The sequence below is a fragment of the Cucumis sativus genome, chromosome 1, assembly GCF_000004075.3.
Source record: "Cucumis sativus cultivar 9930 chromosome 1, Cucumber_9930_V3, whole genome shotgun sequence".
In the NCBI taxonomy this organism is placed as follows: domain Eukaryota; kingdom Viridiplantae; phylum Streptophyta; class Magnoliopsida; order Cucurbitales; family Cucurbitaceae; genus Cucumis; species Cucumis sativus.
In genome coordinates this window covers 29,632,004-29,655,450 of record NC_026655.2, presented here as the reverse complement: position 1 = coordinate 29,655,450, position 23,447 = coordinate 29,632,004, and the positions used below count along the sequence as shown (strand labels likewise).

Below are 23,447 nucleotides of genomic sequence, written 5' to 3'. Positions count from 1 at the left end.
TCCATTGTGCGTGCTTCCGACTGATGGTTCTTTGAGACAGGAGGTATTTTAAAGAAAAGTGGTCGGTGAGTAGTGTAAATTCCTTACATAATAGGTAGCGTTCCCATTGTTTCAGTGCTCGAACAAGAGCGTATAATTCTTGCTCATAGGTGCTCCAAGACTACCTAGATGAGCTTAGTTTCTCACTTAAGTATTCAATGGGACGACCTTGTTGAGAAAGGACAGCTCTAATTTCTGTACCACACGCATCAACCACTACTTCAAATGGTTAAGTCTGGTAGTTATAGTATAGGGCTAGAAGTCAACTTTCTCTTAGTGTCATCATAGCTTCCTTGTTGTGTTAGGGTCCACTTAAAGTTTCTCCTTTTTAGACAGCCAATGAGTGGAGCCGCAAGGGAGCTGAAATTTCTGATGAACTTTCTGTAAAAGGAGGCCAAGCCAAGGAAGGCTTGTATTTCTTTAATATTGGTTGGTGTTGGCCAAGTATAGATAGTTTCAATCTTCTTTGGTTCTACACTTATGCTTCCTTCTCAGAAGCATGCATTTCTTAGGATTGATATATAACTCTGTTTCTGTTAGGACTTGAAACACACTTTGTAGATGTAGGAAATGTTCATCAGTATTAGTGCTGTACACAAGTATATCATCGAAATAGACCACTATAAATCTGTTGAGGAAGGGATGTAATACTTGGTTCATAAGTTTGATGAATGTGCTAGGGGCATTGAACAGGCCAAAGGGTATCACCAACCATTCGAATAAACCTTCATTAGTCTTAAAAGCTGTCTTCCATTCATCTCCCGATCTGATTCGTGTCTGATGATAGCCACTCTTTAGATCAATCTTTGAAAATTGCCAAGCTGATCTAAGAGATCTCCAATGCGTGGAATGGGGAAGCGGTATTTCATAGTGATGCGATTAATAGCTCTGCTGTCCACGCACATCCTCCAAGTTCCATCCTTCTTTGGTGAAAGTAGGACAAGTACAACACAAAGGCTCAAGCTGGGCTTGATGTGTCCCTTATTTTAAATCTTCAATATGATCATGGAGGATTTGGTATTCTTGAGGACTCATTCTATAATGGGGTAAATTCGGTAAAGATGCTCCTGGTATAAGATCTATTTGATGCTGTATGTCGTGGAGAGGTGGAAGTCCCATGGGTTCTTTCTTCAAGTGTGGGAACTCATCAAATAACTGCTGCGACTTAGGTTCTACAACCTCAAGTTGTTCCTCTTTGGACTTATCAACAATAATCAGCCCTAGGAGATCCTTGTTCCCTTTCTTTGAGCAGCTTCTTGCCACTAACTGTGATGAGTAATTGCCATTAGACTTATGGTGTCTTGTTCCTTCACCATTTTTCTTTGTTAGAGGGAGTAGGACTACCCTCTTGCTCATCCAACAAAACTCAGGTATTTTCTCTCCTCTTAGGTAAGGTTTGAGTGTCATGTTGCCATGGCCTTCCTAAGAGAAGGTGACACACATCCATGTCAATTACATCACAAGCAATCTGATCTTTATACCCGTTTCCAATGGAAAGAGGAACTGCACAAATTTCATTGATCATGGTTTCTCCTCCTTTCTTTACCCAACCTATCTTGTAGGGATCCAGGTGACGTTCAACCTTCAATTTTAATGTAGTCACTAGCCTTTTTGCCACAAAATTTTCACTACTTCCGCGGTCAATGATTACATCACATCACATACCCACCTATTTATTGTGCACTTTGTCTTGAATAAACTGTGGCGCTGCAGACTTGTTTCTTCCTTTGGGGCAACGAGTACTCTTTGTATGACACAAGAGATTCTATCTCCATCATCTGCTTCAATTAATTCAGCTTCTTCTTCCAGCTCTTTTTGCAATTTGCACTCATCGAATCATCTTCTCCCTCAGCCAAAGTTATTGTCTTTCATGGAGGGAAAGTATTAGACAAATGACTAGATTGGCCGCATGGAAAACATTTGCCTAGGGATGGTCGAGTGTAGTTATTCTGAGTCTTGCCTCTGTTTACTGCTTCTTTCTTTTTTTCATCGGCTGAGTCTTGTGTCTCAACCTCTTTTTCTTTTCCTTGTACTGAAGTTGAAGGTTGATTAGTTGCCTTGTTGGAGTAGTTCGGTCTTTTAGTTGAGGTTGCCTCCCATGGTGCCTTCTGGCTTAAATTCTTGGTTCGAATGGCATTCATTTCTTTTACTGTCTCTGCAAAAGAGACGGCTTCAGATAAGAGTTGAAATGATTGTAGCTTTACCTTTTCTTTAATATCAAATCGAAGGCCTCGTATAAATCTTGCAATTTGATGTTGCTCATTCTCACTTAAATTTGTTCTTTCTAAACGATGAAACTCTTCTATATAGTCTGCTACTGAACGTGTACTTTGGCAGCAATTTTGGTATTGACTATATAGTGTTTGTTCATAGTTTGGTGGTAGGAATCGTGCCTTTAGTAACTTCTTCATCTTCTCCCAAGGTCGAATGAGCTGCTTCCCACACTTTTGTCTATTAATCTCCAGTTGGTCCTACCATGCTGATGCGCCAGCTCGAAGCTTCAATGCTACAAGGTGAACTTTCTTTCGCTCAGGGGTGTCCGTGTACTTGAAGAAATTCTCAGTATTTTTTATCCAATTCAGGAAGAGCTCTATATCATGCTTGCCATTATATGTTGGGAGATCGATCTTCATTTTGTAGTTGTGATAAACTTCTTTTCTTGTGTCATCTTCTATTGTTTCACCTCATTCGTGCATCTTCATTACAATTCCAGACATTGTCTTGTTCGCCACCCCTTGATGAATCGTCTTCTGGAGTTTCTTGATCTTCATGGGTATCTTCGTCAGAATATCGTGGTAGAAAATCGTCATGTCACCTTTTCTGGTTGTCTCTCTGATTATTGAAGTTTCTGTAATGTCCTCTTACTCGTGGTCCTCGTCTGTCATGGAAATTATGGCTGTTGGGTATATTGGCTTCTATTTGCGGCGGTGCTGACAAGTTTGCTACTCTCTGGTTCAATGCTTCGAGGTTACCCATCATCCTATCAAACTTGTCATAAAGATCTTCGAAAGAATCCTTGACGGTCAGCAAGCGAATCATTGATGTCCTTGCTTAGAGGGCGGCGATTTCCTCTGCTTCTTCTTGCTCACGGTCATACCTCGCAGTTGAGTTTCTTGCTCTCCGGCCAGCCATCCGTCCCAAAAGATCAGGGCTGCCCTGATACCACTTTGATGTAATTCAAAGCTGGATATATTTCTCAAAATGAATTCTCTGCCTTCAAAGGCTAAGAGATGAGGTATTTATTAAGGATCTTTAGGTTAGTTACAAGGAAGTTGTGGGGGAGGTTAGTTACAAAGTAGTTAGGTAGTTATGTGTTTATGATAACTAATCTGTATAGCTAATTAGTTTTAACTAGTAACGGTTTATTTAGCTATCTTATTACATCAGAAACGGCTTCAAGATTAAGATGTAAGACTGAAAAGCTTCCTTTAATGTACCTTGGTTTACCACTTGGAGGCTACCCAAAAAGTTCCCTATTTTGGCAGCCCATTATAGATACAATTCAATGTATACTAAGCAAGTGGAGGAGATACAACTAATCTCGTGGTGGGTGAATCACACTATACAAATCAGTCCTCTTCAATCTCCCTACTTACTACATGTCAACTTTGAAGTAGCAAGACTTAATACTTCCTCTTGATGTTCCTTTTTTATGAATTTTTCCATTCAAGATATTTGTCAGGATTAAGGAGCCTTTTTATTTTCTGCTTGATTTCGTTCTGTATTTTCTGTTGATGTTGGACTACTTTTGTTATTTTGCTTGTATCTTGGATTTTTGAAGCATTAGGCTCTTTTCGTTACATCAATGAAAAGTTTTGTTTCCTTGAGAAAATGAAAACCAACACCAGAAGTTTTGAGCGTGCATTATTTTGAGATTTGTTTCTTTATTAAAATAATTTATGAAAAATATTCTTTCTTTTTTTACTTAAGTTTTCTTAATGTTTTTTTATGCTTTCAGTTGTTGACCATTGGCAAAAGATGTCATGAAGATCTTATTTCATTTTATAGGTTAACAGGTCAGGAAAGCTTGATAATAGTACTCCACAATATTCTGTTAAAGCTGACTTAAGTAGCCTGGTTAGTGCACTGTCCTTCAATGTTCTGATTGTTTTAGAAAATGATTCAATCATACTTTTGGAGCTTATTGCATATTTTTCCTGTGTCAGGTATTCACTTTGAATGACGTTCAGTTGCAACAAATATTGAATTTGTGGGATTATCTTTCCATATGCCGATTAAGAGATAAGTAGGTTAAGTGTTCTCGATAGATGTATCATGTCTACTGCTTGATGATTTTCCTATTGATTTTGAAGCTGTTATTTTTGCGACTACAGGTCTTATTTGTTTATTTTTTTCTTGTCCTTTTGTGATTGCTCTATGCTTCTTATGTCTTCAGACTTCAAAAGTCTTCATGAGGTGGGGTTGAACTCAAAAGGACTTTGTTTTATCCTCTCTTTCTCAGCCTTCAACCATATCCTTCTGACCCACTTCCTAACGTTTAGTTTCATCCACTGCCACTCTTTGAGCTTTTGATTTCATCATAGAAACTAAGAGTTGCTCTGTCCATAATATTTTCTTTTGACCTTTGAAAGATAAGGCTTCAATTAATGTTGAAGGTTAGACTTTTCGTAAGGTTACTCCTTTTTGTCTTTTTTTGTCTTTCCCATCCAAGAACAACTTCGTAAGCTTGGGAATCGTTTTGTACTTTTTTTTAATGAAACGGAGACAAGAACTTCTTTATTAATAAGAACTCAAGGTACAAGAGAGTTATACAAAGAGAGCCAAAAAGAAGTAGTAAACAAGGGAGACCTAGAGGGATCAGGAGGCGCACTCGGACATCTCAACTAGGTTGACACCCCTTAGCGCCAAACATAATATCTTGATCTCTAGCAAATAAAAGCGACCAGCTTAGTACAAAGGTCCAGAAAAACAGAAAAGGACCGGGAGAAAACAACGAGAATCACAAGGGGGAGTGGGGGGGGGAGCAAAAAACAAATAGCTTCAAATTGTATGTACTTTTGTTGTTTAACATGAGTGCTTTGATGAAACTTTTGCTTTTCAAGGCTTCTGAAGCTCTGAAGTATATATTTAATTGAAGTATGTATTTCAAATGCAATTTTATAATTAAATATCTGAATCTCGATTTTGAAAAGACTTATGTTCATGTTGATTTGGATTTTTTTTGGATATAAGTGGAGGATGTGGGGCTGTGTGAGGAATGTGAAAGTACTCTTTTCTCATCTATGGAACCCAAAGGGATCTATTTATGCTTTCATAGGGCTAAGACAATGGAACCCTTTGTCCCCCTTCTTGTTTTTACTTGTCGTGGATGTCTTAAGTCGACTCATATTAAAGTGGGTGATTGGAAACATAATAGAGTAATTTAGGGTTGGTTTGAATGAGGTGGCCTTATCGCATCTTTAGTTTGCGGATACAATGTTATTTTGTATGGGTAAGGAGCAGTCCTTGATCCCTAAACATACTGTGGGATTCTGTAAGACCTATTATCTATACCTATAAAAGGAAGGGTAGAAAGGGAAATTCCTTAGCAACCAATGATGAGAGAATAATGGGAGAGGATCGTGCATGTGGGGCCCTCCAGGAGGGATGAGAGAGAGAGGTATAAATATGTAATGTTGGGGTATGGGGGCTAGGTCTTTTTTTGGTCATTTTCAAGGAGAGTAAAGGCTGCTGTAGCCTGAGGCTATCCGGTCCCGTATAAAGGAGCTGGGTAAGTTTTATGTGTTGTTCTTCCTTTTTTTTTCATAACTACTACTGTTGAAGGTGTTTTGGCTTATACATAACTAAAGATTTACAGAGTGCTGCCTCTCTTTAGGATATTTGTGTTTTATTGTTACAGTCCTAACAATTGGTATCAGAGCCTAGAAAAAGAACTGGGGGTGGTTACGAGATTAATGGCTCAACGACAAATAGAAGATAGGGTGGATGGAACGGAGAAAGAAATCCTGGGCTTAAAGGAGATGATATTAGAAATGAAGAAATCCATGGATAGGATAGCTGAGGAGATGAGAGAAAGCCATAGCTACAAAAGGAGGGAAGAATCAGGCACTACTGATGGTTCTGTTATGGAACTTAAGGGAAAGATGGGGTAGATGGAAACCACCGTGGAAGGGAATGCTGTCAATGCAGATCGAAGCAAATATAAAAAGTTGGAGATGTCGATGTTCACTGGAGAGAACCCAGAATCATGGATATACGGAGCGGAGCACTTCTTTGATATTAACAACTTGGCGGAAGCAGAGAAGGTCAAAGTAGCCGTCGTTAGCTTTGGACAAGATGAGGTCGATTGGTATCGGTGGAGTAATGATCGCAAGAAGGTAAAAAACTGGGAGGATTTGAAAGGGAGGATGTTTGAGTTCTTTCGGGATTCTGGACAAAAAAGTTTGGGAGCAAGGTTAATTCGAATAGAGCAAGATGGAACTTATAATGACTACTTAAAGAAGTTCGTCAACTACTCGACCCCATTGCCCCAAATGGCTGAAAGTATTTTAATGGATGCTTTTGTGACTGGTTTCGAACCTGCATTGCAAGCTGAAGTGATCAGCAGGTATCCTCAAACCTTGGAAGAATATATGAAGGAAGCACAGTTAGTGAATGATAGAAATTTAGCATTGCAGTTAGCCAAAGCAGAATGGGGAAAAACAAAATTGAAAGGAGGAGGGTCGGGGAAGCCACCAGAGAATAATGAGAAGAGTAGTCAAAAGAGGAGTGAATTTAAGATGAAACAAGTGTCTATTCCCATCAAGGGAAATTATCAAAGAAATGAACCCCCCGTGAAGAGACTGTCAGACACTGAATTCAGGGCAAGACTGGATAAGGGCCTATGTTTTAGGTGTAATGAAAAATACTCACCGGGTCACCGTTGCAAGGTCAAGGAAAAAAGAGAACTGATGCTCTTTATTCTCAATGAGGAAGAAAGTGTTGAGGAAGGAAACCCAAGGGAGGAGAGCACCGAGGAAATTGTGGAACTAAAACAATTAGATATATTAGAGGAAACAGAGATCGAACTCAAGACAATCACCGGTCTCACATCTAAGGGAACCATGAAGCTGAGAGGGAAGATAGAAGGAAAAGAAGTGATAGTTCTTATTGATAGTGGAGCAACCCACAACTTCATTCATGAGGCACTAGTGGAGGAGAAACAACTGAATATCACACAAGGGACAAAATTTGGAGTAACAATCGGGAATGGTACATGCTGTCTTGGAAAAGGGATCTGCAAGAGAGTAGAACTGAAACTGAGGGAGTTAACCATTTTGGCGGACTTTTTGGCTGTGGAGTTCGGAAGAGTGGATGTGGTTTTGGGTATGCAATGGCTTGATACGACCGGAACCATGAAGATCCATCGGCCGACACTCACTATGTCGTTTATGGTAGGAGAAAAGCCAATAATTTTAAAGGGGGATCCTTCACTCATCAGGGCAGAGCGTTCCTTAAAAACGCTGGAGAAAACCTGGGAAGTAGAAGACCAAGGCTTCCTTTTGGAACTGCAAAATTATGAAATAGAAAAGGAAGAGGACTGGGAAGAAAAGGGAGAGACGAAGGGAGACGAAGAAGAGGTGCCCATGATACAATCCTTGCTAAGGTACCATGCTGATATTTTCGAGACACCAAAGGAGCTGCCACCTAAAAGGGAAGTTGGTCATCGTATTCTAACATTAATGTGAAGCCTTATAAATATGGACGTATACAGAAAGAGGAAATTGAAAAACTGGTAGCCAAAATGTTACAAGCTGGAATAATTAGGCCAAACCACAGTCCCTACTCAAGTCCGATTATATTGGTTAAGAAAAAAGATGGAGGATGGATATTCTATGTAGATTACAAGAAGCTCAATCAAATGACCATTTCTGATAAATTCCCTATACCCGTCACTGAAGAGTTATTGGATGAATTGAATGGGGCAACAATTTTCTCGAAGTTGGATATGAAATCAGGGTACCATCAGATTAGAATGAGGGGGAAGATATTGAGAAGACTGCATTTCGTACCCACGAGGGACATTACGAATTCTTGGTAATGCCTTTCGGCCTCACTAATGCACCTGCCACCATCCAATCTTTAATGAACCAGGTATTTAAACCCTTCCTAAGATGATGTGTGTTAGTTTTCTTTGATGATATACTCGTCTATAGTACCGACATTGTAGTGCATGAAAAACATTTGGGAATGGTCTTTGCGGTTCTGAGAGACAACTAACTCTTTGCCAACAAAAAGAAATGTGTCATAGCACATTCTCAAATTCAATACCTGGGTCATCAAATATCTAAGAAAGGAGTGGAGGCAGATAGTGATAAAATCCAAAGTATGGTAAATTGGCCTCAACCGAAAGGGGTAACTGAACTCGGAGGATTCCTAGGCTTGGCTGGGTATTATCGGAGATTTGTAAAAGGATATGGAGAGATTGCAGCACCCCTAACCAGGCTGTTACAGATAAACGCATTTAAATGGGATTAAGAAGCTTCGGTAGCCTTCGAGAGGTTGAAGAGAGCAATGACTACTATTCCAGTATTGGCTCTACCAAATTGGTCTCATCCTTTCACCATTGAAATTGACGCATCTGGAGTTGGTTTAGGAGTCGTGTTCTCCCAAAATGGACATCTGATTGCTTTCTTTAGCCAGAAACTATCTCCAAGGGCTCAATTGAAATCTATGTATGAAAGGGAGCTTATGGGTGTGGTGCTATCAGTACAAAAATGGAGACACTATCTTTTGGGGAGAAAATTCACCATTATTTCAGACCAGAAGGCCTTGAAATTTTGTTGGAACAGAGGGAAGTGTAGCCACAGTTTCAGAAATGGGTAACAAAAGTGTTAGGGTATGATTTTGAAATTCTCTACCAATTGGGACTTCAAAATAAGGCTGCCGATGCCCTTTCGAGGATGGAACCACTTGTGGAACTGAACACGATAACGACCACGGGAATTGTTGATATGGAAGTAGTCATTAAAGAGGTAGAAAAGGATGATGAACTTCAGAAGATCATAACAGAATTGGAGAGAGATACCGGGAAACACGCGAAGTACCAATGGAGTAGGGGGAGATTGCTTTACAAAGGAAGAGTACTTCTACTGAAGACTTCCTCGCTGATTCCCACCTTGTTACACACTTTCCATGATTCTACCTTGGGCGGTCATTCCGGATTTTTAAGGACTTATAAGAATATGAGTGGAGAATTGTACTAGCAGGTAATCAAGGAAGAGGTGAAGAAATATGTAGAAACATGTAGAAACATGTGACACATGCCAAAGGAATAAATTTGAGGCCACCAAACCTGCAGGCGTGTTATAGCCCATTCCATTTCTTGATCTAATTTTGGAAGATTGGTCTATGGTTCCACACCAAACATATCATCGGTCTAAATAGGTTCCACAGCAGAAAGTAGTTTGCTGGGAACTATTGTTTGAAGAAAACTTGAAGGTTGAAGAAACAAGTGAGTTTTAGAATCTTATGGGGCTTTTGTCACATAGGAAAGTAAGGGATATAATTGACCAAAGATATTGGCCGTTGGCTCCTTTTGGAAAATTTTGAGTTAGTTCATTCCTTTGTATAAAAAGCTGGAAAAATCGCTATGGAAATACAGAAGTCCACGCTGAATCAATAATGTAATTTGGAAAATTTTTTTTTGGAGCTTAAGGTTGTTAAAAAGGAAGATGTATAATCACTGTTTGTCTCCCTCAATCTGCACTATATGCACTGCTGCTAGTGACTCTTCACAGGATCTGTTTTTGATTGCTCATTCACAACTTTTTTGCATTGTTGTCAGAATTGTGTTTGGAAAGAATCTTGAGAATTTTTCAGAGGAAGCTTCTCAGCGTTAAGTCCTTGTTGGAGTCAACAAAATTTTAGCCTCCTCGTGGTGTTCCCTCTCCAAGGATTTTATGATTGACTCAGTGCGAGATATAAGCCTAATCAGTCGTCTTTTCTTTAGATGGATGTTTAGTCTGTTTAGTTTTCTTATTTGTATTTCTTTGTACTTCATTTGGGTTTTGTTTTGCTTTTGGACATTACACCTTTGTTTTTGGTTTTTAGCTTGGTTGGATATGATGAGGGTGCTATGGGGGTGTCAACCTAGTTGAGATGTCCAGGTGCACCTCCTCATTGTTAATATATTAATGAAGATACTGTTATCTTTTCAAAAAAAAAAAAAAAAAAAAATTTAAAACTTGTATCTTTTTTTTTGAAAAACCAAATCTTAAAATCATTTAATTGTCACAATCACATTTGAGACCCTACGAAGTTATTTATTTCTAATTGCAGTATTACACAATGCCTGTATATCACAGTTCACCTAACTTCTTATACTGTAGGTATGGAAGATTTCGCCCCTGGTGCTTCCCCCTTTCAAGGAAGGTGAAGGGTTGGCAAATGTTATGGTGGCATTATGCACAACAATCTGTCTTGTTAGATGTACGAAAAAGATTGAAGAAATGTTCATGGAGATATCTTGGACAGAGACTGTAAGTTTTTTTATTTATTTGTCATTCTTTTAGCAGGAAATTTTTAATTGATTAGGAGAAAATGTTCAAGATACAAACTTTTGATTTAGACCATAAGTTTTATGTCTTTATTTGCTTCTAATACTTTTAATATGCATATATCTATGTTGATTATTTCCTTTCTTGTATTATATTTTATTTTTTTGGTTGTATTATATTTGCCAAACTTATTTTTTCCTTCTTCATAATGGGTTGTTCTTCTATTTATTAAAACCTTCTCTCCTTGTGAAATACATTTTCATATACAGGCTTCAACGGCTCATTGAAAATCATAAATCACACAGTAGCCTTTACTTATTCCTTTCGCCAAGAACATGAGCTATTCACACGCACAAATTATTGGGATTCATTTCACCAGCATCCCTTGAAGAATTTTCCAGTTCATTTCTCGTTGCTCAGGCTGCGAACTCAATACGCTCCTTTCAACGCATTGGCCAACTTCTTAGTGCCATGTGGTCCTTTCACTCCATGGTTTCCTTGACTCATTATGTGCACATAATAGGTAGCTCATTGATAGGAATAAAGCTAATGGTTTACTCGCATACAATCATCAAACATGAAACTTTAGCTTGAAAGCATAACTTAAAAACTTTCTTTAGAAATCAGCGCTTTCTCATAAACGTTAATGTGCATTACAGCATTACTAAACGAGATGAAACTTTTAGAAAGAATGCTTAGAAAGCTCTGTTCATTCATTTAAAGAAAATCACTCACAAACACTAAGTTTTGTTTCTTCCTTGATCTCCTAACTCCAAAACTCTTCTTCTCACCTAGTGACTTCTTAGCAAGACATATATATTTTTTCTTAGCAAAATCTCAGAGTAACATCCTTTTCTTCAGACCTTTCAATCCTATTTATACTAATCCTAGGATTAGTAATTCCTTAAGCTCCCTTAGTTCGCCAGCTCCTACTTGAAGTGTTACACGTGCAAGTTTAATATTTCTCTTAGTCATGCTTAAGCTTAACCTTGACACGTAGCCCACTAATTAAGCACAATTAGGAAATTTTCGAAATTTCTTAACTCTCTTTGCTGGCTCTGTCTCACGTTGGATGTCAAAACGCCTTCTTCATTGCGTCGCCTAGCTTCAATGCGAACCATCATAACACCTACTTTGAAACGCTTTCTTCCAAAGATCCTTATAATCAAAACTCTTACTTCAAAATGACCATTCTTTTCCAAACTTGGGTCTCACACTCGTGCCCTTATGTTTTCTATGAATTTCCCAAGTTATTTATTTTCTTGTATTATATTTGCCAGATTTATTTTTTTCTTCTTTGTAATGGGTTGTTCTTCTACTTGAGAAAACTCTTATCTCTTTGTGAAACATACAAGAAAATGTATTATTTTGGCAATTTCTATGTGTATTGTTTGTTGTTTTCTTTTCGTGTTTTCAGCTACTCAAATGCAAATCAGCTGTAAGGCTGTAACATATAATGTTTTGTACTTGATTATTTTTAAATGATAAGAGTGACATTTGACAAACTTGAACATGATCTGTTCTACAGGTTGTACAGTTGTGTTCTTTAGTTCTAAGTAAAGGATAAGAGTGACGTGCTGACATGTCGATTTAAAAAGAGTGATGGGAAAATTATAAACAGTTTAGTTACGCCTCATCTTGTAACCATTTTGTTCTTAAAAATTATGCCTATAAACACTAACTTCCAACTTTCTTCTTTTGTTATCTACATTGTACCAATGTTTTAAGAAACCAAGCCATGTTTTGAAAATTAAAAAAAAATTGCTTTCAAAAAGTTGATTTTTATTTTTTGAATTTGACTTAAACCGTTAGTATTATTGAAAGATGCAAATCATTGTAACACATGGAGAGGAAATAAGCTTAAGTTTCAAAAACAAAAACAAAAAACATTATGGTTACCAAACGGGGCCTAAATAACCAACCCATTTCATTTTCTTCAGAGAAGAACCTATTTCATTTTTAGATAAGGATATGTAACTTTTCGAGAAGGTTACATAAACAAACTAGGATAAAGAAAAAGAAGTCTTAAATCACCGATAGTCCAAAAAACTTAAGCCAGTGGGTTGGTAAATTTAATTATATATATCACTAACACTCTCCCGGACTCATGAGCTTGAAATACTTTAAAGACCCAACAAGTGGAAATCAATTTTAATTGGGGAGGAAACTACATTGTACATACTTGAACCTAGAACATCTTGAAACAACCTGCTCTTTTTTAAAACCAAAGAAGGTAAGTCCTCTCTCCTCTCGCCTCCTCCCCCACTCCACGGTTTCTACTTGGCTTCGGTATTCTCTAATTCCGGCAAGACAAGTAGTTTCAGACATGGTGGTGAAAAGCTACAAAATTCAAGATTCGTTTTACTGCATATTGTTTGAAAGAGGATATTTCGATATTGAGGATGTGGATTTCAGAAAAATTGTCAAAGTGTCTAAGATCCAACTTGAATGGTTCTTGGAAGCTATTGCGAACCTAGTGAAAGAACCAGAATGGAAGTTCTTTTTGGAAAACAGAATGAAAGACGTGAATCAGCAATGCTAACTAAATTTTGAACTCGTTCAGGGTGGTTCATGATGTGTGTAGCATGAAAGGGATACAATGACTTCTCCTTTATTCATATCTTTTCAGGTGATTCTAAGAAGGGGTGGTCTTCATTTCTTTGGGCAATTCTCAATCAAGGATAGATGAAAAAAATCAAATTTTGGACGAAAGGCATTGGGTCCAAAAATCCGATGTTTGCATTAAGGAAGAGACTCTTGATATTATCACATTTATTTGCCTTTGATGAATTGAAGGACATAAAAGCCCATCTTGAAAACTTGTTCAACATCAACATCAACATCAACATCAACTTTAACCCGCTCTTGGCCTTCCATTGATAAAGACCGAATATTTAGGATTCTTGATACAACTCATTATCCATTAGATCCATTTTTCAGCGAAGTTCTTCTTATGCATTACTTTTTCTAAAAATGCCCAATCTACTCTGTCGAAAGCCTTTTCAAGGTCTAATTTAATGATCCATCCTTTCTTTTTTCTGATTCTATAATCCTCCACAGCTTTGTTTGCAATTAAAATAGGGTCCAAGATTTGGCGCCCTTCCAGAAAGCCACTTTGTGATGGAGCAATAATACTTGGCATTACTTTCTTTAATCTTTCAGCGAGAACCTTTGCGACCAGCTTATAAATTGATGTTGTAAGACTTATTGGTCTAAAGTCTTTTACCCTTACTGCATCTTCTTTCTTCTTGATTAAACAAATGAAGTTCTCTTTTACACATGCATTTAACCTCCCATTCTTATAAAACTCATTAAAGAGAGCACGGTAATTATCTTTGAAATGATCCCAAAAGCTGATTAGAAATTCAGCTGTATACCTGTCTGGTCCAGGGGCCTTATTTTTTCCCAGGAGTTGAAGTGCAGATTTTATTTCGGGCAGACTAAATATTGAGGTGAGCCTTGTATTTTGTTCTGCCGAAACCACTGACCATTCAAGGGGATTAGGAAGAGAGCCAAGCTTGAGGGGCTTTTGTATAGAGAGACTTGTAGAATTCAATGATGAGACTTTCAATTCCATTAAATGAAACTGTAGGAGTACCTTGGTCATCAATCAATTCTGAAATCAAGCTATGCCTTTTTTTTGCAGCAAGGAAACGATGGACGAAACTAGTATTTTCATCTCCCAATTTTAACCAGTTCAACTTACATTTTTGAATTAAGTCTCTTTCCTCTCTTCTATAGATTGCTAAGAGGTCTGATTTGATAGACAATTCATAATGTTGTCTAAGGATGACAGGGTCTGAGATTCTTCCTTAATTTCTTCATTTTCAAGACCTTGGAGCAAAGACTCTTCTTGGTTTTTTCTGGCTCTTTCACTGTCCACAAGCCAAGATTTCAAGGAGCTTTTTAAATTTCGTAGTTTTGAACAAATGACAAAACCAGCCCACCCTTGATGATTTCCTGAGGTCAAAGAATTTTCTATAATATGGCAGCACTGCTTATCGAGCAGCCAGCTGTTGCAAAAGCGAAATGGAGAGGGGCCCCATTCAAAAGCACCGAATTCTAATAAGATGGGGAAATGATCTGAAGCAAGTCTTTCCTTTTGAGAGGCTCTGGTATCAACAAAGGATTCATCCCAATCATCAGTTACTAGGAACCTATCCAGCAGAGAACGTGAAACTGTCCTTCCTTCTCTTGACCATGAGAATTTACCATTGGACAGCGGAATTTCTAGCAATTTTGACTCTCTAATGAATTTATTAAATTTTCTCATTCCCCTTGTTAATCTTCGTACTGGAAATCTCTCTTGTACCTTCCGAGTAATGTTGAAATCCCCACCCAAACACCAAGCTCCTGTACTGGGGTCTGACAGAAGAGACAACTCCGACCAATTTGGTTTCTATCTCGATAATATGTGGGTCCATAGATGTTTGAGATCCAGCACAGATTTTTCTATTGATTGTGCTGCATTTTATTGAAATAGAATATCCTCGTTTCAGTACTTCCAAAACTGACTGCTTAGATTCATCCCACACAATCAGCAATCCTCCTGATCTGCCATTAGCTTCAACTAGGTCCCAGCCGATTCCTTTCGAACTCCATAGTGCCTTTATAATACAACTGTCAATTTCTTCTCTTTTGGTCTCTTCAATCATTACTATATCTGGATTAACTTTCTTCAAAAGTGTTTTAATAGCCAATTGTTTTGATTGACCCATGATTGCTCTAGTGTTCCACGATATAATCTTCATCCTGAGTACCCCTGCCTTAGATCAATTTAATTTAAAAGGCTGCCAAGAATGGGATTAACTCTTGAGGGGGAAGGAGTCTTTTGTCTTGCACAAACTTTCTTTCTCTGGGGAGGAAACAAGCTTAGTAATACATGGGTCTAGAGAGTCATTATCTTTTAGTTTCTCTGTCTCTGTTTGGATTTCTTCTTCCTCGACTGGTTCAATTTCTGCACTACTCACACTGATAACTGATTCAACTTCCATAATTTCATCTTCTGGGTTCTCTGCTTTTTTGAAACAAGAGGTACCTTGCACATAATTGAGAAATGAACCAGAAAGCTTGGAGGAGGATTGAGAAAAATTATTAATATTTAATGAAGAAGGCAGTACTGACCTGTTTCCTCCAGAATTTGGAATTTGTAACTTCACAAAACTTTCTTCTAATAAGTCAGAGTTAGCCAAGCCCGTCCAAATGTTGCAAAAAGAAGTTCTCCCTTTGATAAAGGTCTTGAGGTTCTTAGATAATTTTCTTGATTGGCTTGGGATGGCTTTCTTTACAGAGAAGGTTTTATTCTTGGAAGAAGCTGGTCATTTTGGTTGATTACAAGATACAGGAGATGGTCTGAAAAGGAAATTCCTTGGTGGAGAAAAGGACTCTGTTTCTTCCTCAAATCCGTCAGAATACCAGCAGCCATTGGTTTTCTGAGTAATAAATTTCGTGGGGCCTACCAAACATGTGTCATCTTTTAATAGGCTTACTGATATATTATATTGGAGAAAATCTGAATGTGAAGGACTAAAAAAGAGCCGTTTTTTGAGGTATTAACGGGCCGCCTGACAGTCTTTTCGTTTTCTTTTTTTGAGATCTTAATTTCTCTCTCTTCTGGTGTAGTCTTCTCCTCCTCTAAGCATGTGGAAGAGCCAGCTTTATTCAGATTTGAATTTTGTCTCCTGAAACAGGTATTATCCGGTGAGCGTTCCTTGACTGAATTTTTTTCCGGCCAAAATGGATTTTCATCTTCACACCCCCAGCTTCCTTAGAGCCTCGAAAGGATTCCTAGAGATGGAATGAGTATTCTGTTTGAGAAAATTCCAGGTCTCTGAGAGGTCATCACCTTGGAGTTCTTCATCAATAATCACTGAATTCAGTCTATATAAATCAATAGGATTGGAAAAATCACTATGAGATTGATTATGATGAACTGTTGCAGGGACTTCTAAGGGTTCAAAATCCCCAAAATTAAGAAAAGAATTCCCTCGGATCTCACTCTTTAGCTCTATAGTTGCTGGTAAGAATCCACAAAGATTATTTTGGACTTTAATTTCTGCTTCAGAGCGCTTGATCAAATTAAGTGTCTCTAATGCTATACTTTCCAATCCGCCAAAGTAAGCCCCAGTTGCTTCAAAAATATTTCTTCGCCATAAGTTTAGGGGAAGATTTTTAATTGACAACCATCCTCCGAACCCTTCAATAAGAGTTTGTCTGCTGTGTTTGGCTTCATTCCATTTTTCAAATAATAGATGAAATTTTCCATAATTGAACCATTTATCCTGTACATAAATCATATCTTCAAAATTTCCTTGGGTAACTTTGATGATGGCTTTGTCTGCAAATAAAGGGTTAAGACTGATTTTGACTTGAAATAGCTCTTCTAGATATAACACAATGTCCTTCCAGTCATCAAAAATGAAAAGTCTGTTTAAAACCCATAGGTTATTGAAGTCTTCCTGTAAAATATCTTCATTTTTCCTCACCCAAAAATGTTCCTCTGACTGCTTCACGGTAAGGTTTTTCTTACGAGAAAGGGATGGATTTTTGGGTGAAAATTCCATACTCTGTGTTTCTGGATTGAAAACAGAGTGTACATTTTTCTTTGAGAACTTCACTTTGTCTGCATAACTTGGTCGTGTCTTTGGGCGATTGAGGGCTTGTTGGTGTGAATGGTTGGCTTCTGAATGAAGAGTGGAGTGCCAGGACGTATAATTATGAATCAATAAAAAGCCTTGATCATATTGAGGAAGGATACCCAGCCTTGCCTGGTTTCTCTTGAGTAGATGTGGATGAAGGATTGAAATCCAGAGGAGTTTTGAGCAACACACCTTAGAAACCAACCGGACGGGGTTCGGAATTTGGATAGTCTTGTTGTTCCGGTTTCATCACTCCCAGATTTGTTAAAAAACTTCCAGTCTGGTTCTTTTACAAGAACATCTAATGAATCAATGAGCTATTCTAATTGGGACTTGGATAATCTGAGGATTTTCTGGAAGTCTGCATCTTCAACATTGAACCTCCCCTTTTCAAACCAGATACAGTAGAAAGAGTCCACGATTTTGCAACTTTTGACTTCCATTTCCGAAAAAGATGGATCCGTGACTCCCCGGACTTGGATAATTATGACAAAGAAATATGTTCTCTGTACTTTTTGAGAAAAGATAATGATCTTATGTTATTAAACAAAGCTAAAGGTATATATATATATAGGCCACACAGAAACCCTAATCTATGAGATAAGGAATTACAATAAAGGACGACTATACGTAATTATATTATACACATATTATACCAAGCTTAAACAGGACAATTGTACTAACAGGAAACTTGAGAACTCTTCAAACTTCTTGGAATGAAAATACCATGAAGAAGACTTGAGCCGCTTCTAAAACCTTTTATTAAGACAAATTGTTCTAAATTCTCAAAATATCCGTTGAAGGAAGGGGAAGAATTAGGCTCCCTTGTTTTTTCACCTCTCGAAGCAGTTGTCTCACAGCTTTTTCCAGTTCATGCTAAATGTTACTCTCGTAAGTGACTTTCAGCTCCAACCTCTAAAATTAATGACTTTAATTCTGATGTCTTGGAAGAAAGTTGTATTTGTGGACGAGTTCCAGTTTTGATTCTAAAAATCTGAGTTTAACTCTTCACGACTTTGCCACCTCAAGCCATCTGTTCCTCTATTATTTCACTGTTGAATGTAAAATGTAACCTTATCATGGAAGTGCACAAGCATTTGATTTCAATGAAAAGTGTCGTTTTCTTTCTAAAAAAGGAAAAAAAACATAGAGAAACAAAATGTATACCATTGTTTTGTGTCCTTGTTGAGAAATTGGCAGGATCTCGTATCCTTATCATGTAGTATCTTTGTCCCATGTCTTTGTCAATGCTTATTTGTGAAGTTATGGCCCACCATCTTTTTCATTTTGTTTACATTCCTAAGTCTTCTTTGTTAGACTGTTATTGACGTTTTTTTCTCATCTAACAGACTCTATCGTCGGAGGTATGTCGAGTTTTACAAGAAAAAGTTGGAATTTCTGCACAATGATCAGGTAATTTGATCCTTCACGTTTCCTTAGGGTAGACTTTGAAATTGAGCAAAAAAGTTGGACTAGTTGTTTAGTGTGACAACTAACACAAAATGTTCCACCTTTTGTTGAAACAGGAAACATTTCTTATTCTAGTTGTTCTTGTGTGTTTTTTTTAACTAGATACAAACTCTTTTCATTGATGTTTTTAAGGATAAAATTCTCTAATAGGCCTTAGGGAAAGTTTAAAAACTAAGAAAGGAAGTTACAAGCCTTTATTTATTTATTTTAAACGGAAACAAGACTATTTATTGATGTAATGAACGAGTTTAAAGCTTGGAGTACATGAGAGGAAACAAAATGAAAACTTCAAACTTGCCATTACAAGGCTAGAATCAAATTTATCATAAAGACTGAATTACATTATTAAGTCTAAAGCTCAGGATGCAATGTGCATTTTGTGCGAACTATTCCCGGTAGCAATGCCAACAAATTCCACACCAGACATCAAGAGTCAGATTGTGAATCAATCGTGAGCGTGACTAGTGAAGAAATTGATCGTTCAGAAACAGGGGATGCACAAGAAAAAGCAGAAATTTTGGAATAGCTTCGGAAATGACATCAGTGATTTGTTGATCGAAGACAATATCACAAAATCGGGCACCTAAAGATTCACTCATTCACCTCATAAGCTGTAGCACTTGGTGTACAGAAATTTTGGAGTGAATGTGGAAGATCAGGAAGTCTGTACATTAGCCGCAAGGTTTAGTTGCAAAGTTGGCAAACTGCCATTCTTGTTTTTTGGATTACGGTTACCCAAAAGAGTATCTTTTTGGCAACCTATCATAGAAAAACTACAAATCAAGCCTTACAAATAGAGAAGATACAACTTATCAAGAAGGGGAAGAGCAGCAGTTTGTATGTCTGTCCTTTCTAATCTACCCACTTACGATATGGCCCGTTTTAAGTGCCTGAAGGTATGGAAACTCAATAGTGTGCATGATGAGAAACTTCTTTTGGGAGGGGTGGGCACAATGGAGGCAAAATAAATCATTTAATTAAATGGGAGGCAATATCTTGGAATCAAAAGGATGGAGGATTGGGCCTTGGCAGCTTTTGCCAAAATAATATAATTTACTGTGTATTTAACAAAGAGAGAAGAGTTTTCTTAAATAGAAGAGCAACCCATTATAAAGAAGAAAAAAATAAATTTGGAAAATATAATACAACCAATACAATAAAATATAATACAAGAAAGGAAATACTCAACACTCTCCCTGAAGCTGTTTTGAAGATATCCGTCGTTGCTAGCTTGTTAATCAATTTGTTGAATTGCCACTTTGGAAGGGCTTTAGTTAACACATCTGCAATTTGTTTTGTTGTCGGAAGATAGGATATGCATATTACTCCTGCGTCCATCTTTCCTTTAAATAGTGCTTATCAACTTCATTCTGTTTCGTCCTGTCATGAAGGACTGGATTGCAATATCTTTTCCTTTAATAACTCTATTTGTAATGAAGATTCTTGCCCAATTAATTCGGATGACAACTCAGTATTTTTTTTGGAAAAAGCGTTTTTGAACGTTTCAGAACCAGATTCTTAACATTCTATCAGTGCAGGGGTCATTTTTCTCCTTCCAACCATTTCAAGCGTGTCAAAGGTAGTAAATATTCTCATGTCCCAAAAATACTCAAGCAGTGTATCCCCAAGCAAACCTCCTTCAACAATGTGTGGACTGCCCTTCTAAAGTCTGAATTAAATGGAGTCTGTGACCTTAAAATCTCCCTTTGGACTCTTTTCGGAACCATTCCATCAAGCACTCTGTTTCTGCCAATAACTCGGATCTTCTGGAAGTGTACAGCTCCAAAGTTCAGGTACCTGAATGCATCATTAGGCCAGTAAACCTTGTTTCTTCACCAAAGTGTCTCAATTTTTCTAAATCCTCCATCTCTAACTCAAAGGCATCGTTTCTACGAGGTTCCTCCTGCAAAGATGATGTTTCTCTCAAGAACCAGCTTCAAATTTCCTCACTTGTCAGTGTTAGTAGTGAAGATGCAGCCGAAACCCCAAACGAGATTGACCTTAAATTAGACTAAAAAATTGAAGGGATGAACCTTAATGTGTTGTTTAATGAGGAGAGTTTCACTTGTTTCTTTATAAAGAAATAGATAGAACTTTATTATATGAATACACTTGTTTCTTTATAAAGAAATAGATAGAACTTTAATACTTCTGTTAGCAAGTTGTGACTAATTGACATCTATGCTCCAACTTGAGGGGGAGTGTTGGAAATAGTGAGCTTGTTGATTTTTATTGTCAACTCAATAGTATTTTTGTAATTTTTTGTATCCTAGTTTATTTCCTTATTTGTTAGGGCATATTGTAGCCTATATATTTTTCCCCCTTGTATTTTTTGAATCATTAAAAAATAATAAGAAAGACTTCTATTGTGGTTTTTTCTCCCTGTAGTAGGGTTTTCTACCTATATCTTATGTTTTGTCTTCTTCCTTTCCAATACTTCAGAGGCTCATTTTGAACTTCTCATTTTTTTGGGTTGGTTTTGAGTTGTAATGTTTTCTTGGGTTGTTGAGTTCTTTTGCTATTATTGGATTGGTTCAGCAGCTAGATAATTTGGTTGGATAAGTTTTGATAAAGTGGACTAACATCTAGACAACCTTCTAATCTTTTGTTTATTTTTATTTATGGTACATTGAGTATTAGTCTCATTTCACTTACTTAATGAATGAGGTTTGTTTCCGTTTAAAAGAATAAGACCCCCATTTAAGGGGGCATTTTAAGCCAATTAAAATTAACAGTTCAACCCAACTTCTTCAAAATTCTAGAGTTTCTACACACTTTCTCCATGCTAGCAAGTGTCACCCTCTAGATTCTGGACTTGACCCATCATCTACCTTTTTAAAAAATGTTTAAAACCCACTATGCTACCTGAATCTTCTTTCTAACTTCATCAACATCGGTGACTTCAATTTCAAGACCCACAACTGCCGACGACTTATCTGACTTTTCTTACTTTTCTTTTCTTTTCTCATTTATGTCTTTTTCCTCATTTTTTTTATCTTTCTTTTTGTTCTTCTTCCATTTATTATGTGACTTCTCCTACTTTTGTAAATAGATGTGCACATATTCACATTTTGTTATTTTATGTACACATTTATTTTTGTAAAAAACTAGAAAAAAAATGTATTGACCTACTTTTTTTGGAAATCAACATGTTGCCATGTTGGCGTCGATGTCGCGACACTTGTCAGTATTTATGTTTCTTCATAACAAGTTTGTTTGTTGGTAGCTGGGGATTTCTTTTTTTCTTTTTCTCTTTTGTATATCCTTCTGTATCTCTCATTTTTTTCAATGAAAATTCCATTTTTAACACAAAAAAGGAAAGAAGAAAGAAATTTAGAAAGTAGTCTGTCAAAAACCAAGCCAAGGAGGGAGAAACAAACTTGTATTGGTGATAATTTGGTTGGATATATTGTTTCCTTTTCAAAAAAAATTGATAGTACGTTCAACCAGACTGTTAACTTTTATTTGCTTTTTATTGAGGAGAATCTTGTTGTGTTGTACAACTTTTGTTTGTTTACTGTTTTGATTTTTATACTGATATTTCCGTGCTTTCTATTTCTAGTCAATTGATGATCATATTCTCAAAGAATTGGAGGTATTGGAGAAAGAGTCAGATATAGAAGATATTTTAAGTTATAGATCGACTGCTGAATGTGAATTACAGGTAAGATGAAATGATGGATCGAGTAAGAAGTAATTCTGATACCCAAATCATGTCTCTATTACTTGTCTATATCAATCTTGTTAGATAAGAGGCACATTTAGGCTACTCTATCTAGGTGGGCCACTTTCCCTGATTTGCACACACAATTGAGACTCTCGCTTCTAATCATAATTGGATGTAGATTATTGATATGGTGTTTGGGTTTTACGGCTTATGTTCTACGTTTACCAGTGTGTTTATTCTTTTCTTCTATTGACATGAAATGACATATGAACCTTATTTTTGTTTCCTTCCTCACTTATAGTACACCTTATGTCTTGCTTCTATTCGAAATAAGTCGTAAATTATTTATTTGGTGTTTGGGCTTCAACTTCCTACTTTCCTTGTTTTATCGTAGTATTTTCAATATGTTGGTTGTATTTTGCTTACCTATGTATTTGCTTTGAATTTGTGTTATTGCCGGTCTAGGTCTAAATATGATGAGTGCTAAGAGGGTATCGACCTAGTTGAGATGTCTGGGTGCACTCGTTGATCCTTAGGGCTTCGGCTTAGTCTCTTCATTGTATTTATCTCATTGTATTGTCTATTCATTTTCTTAATGAAGTGGATTGCTTTCTTTTTTTTTAAAAGAAAAACGTTATATATGTATATATATCTATCTGAAAATCTGTCTAACCCTTCAGTTGGACACACATTGCTGAAATAATCATTCTGATTATTTTAGTGAATGGAATGCTTAAAAAATTGGGTACATAATGGAAAGGGACACGGCGTCTCTTCTCCGAAGGGGAGCTGAAGTTTTCCTATTTAAGTCGATGTTGTATTAGAAATCATTACAAAACGGCCGGGGCCTGCGGGGGACTTCAATTGAGTGGCGTGAACTGTCCAAGTTCTCACCAAATAAATAAAGAAAGAAAGAAAGAAAGAATGAAAAGAAGAAGAATCATCTTTGAGACATTTTGTCATTGCACCTTAGTTTTATCACTAAGCCACTGGGCAGGAAGAGCTTCAACCAACCAATACTCTGGTACCTCTGTTTCCACTTCTGTATTTCAAATATCTCACTTTGTACATAAAGTTTCAATAAGTAAAGAGGTGGAATGGTGGTTTTTCATTTCTTTTGTATAAAACAAACCT

The 23,447-nt window shown here is 37.1% G+C and overlaps 1 protein-coding gene across 4 annotated transcripts in view; it reads left to right on the top strand.

Moving 5' to 3' along the window:
* LOC101204937 overlaps positions 1–23,447 on the top strand; it is a 99,869-nt gene that overhangs the window by 32,680 nt on the left and 43,742 nt on the right. For 3 of the 4 annotated variants that reach the window (XM_011661907.2, XM_031880303.1, XM_031880304.1), the window contains 5 exons: positions 4,048–4,116; positions 4,206–4,285; positions 10,371–10,520; positions 18,526–18,589; positions 22,209–22,310. In XM_011661907.2, coding sequence (XP_011660209.1) covers positions 4,048–4,116; positions 4,206–4,285; positions 10,371–10,520; positions 18,526–18,589; positions 22,209–22,310 — 465 coding nt within the window. Of the gene's footprint in view, positions 1–4,047; positions 4,117–4,205; positions 4,286–10,125; positions 10,149–10,370; positions 10,521–18,525; positions 18,590–22,208; positions 22,311–23,447 lie in introns of those variants that run through there. The other variant, XM_031880305.1, reaches the window with a different exon arrangement.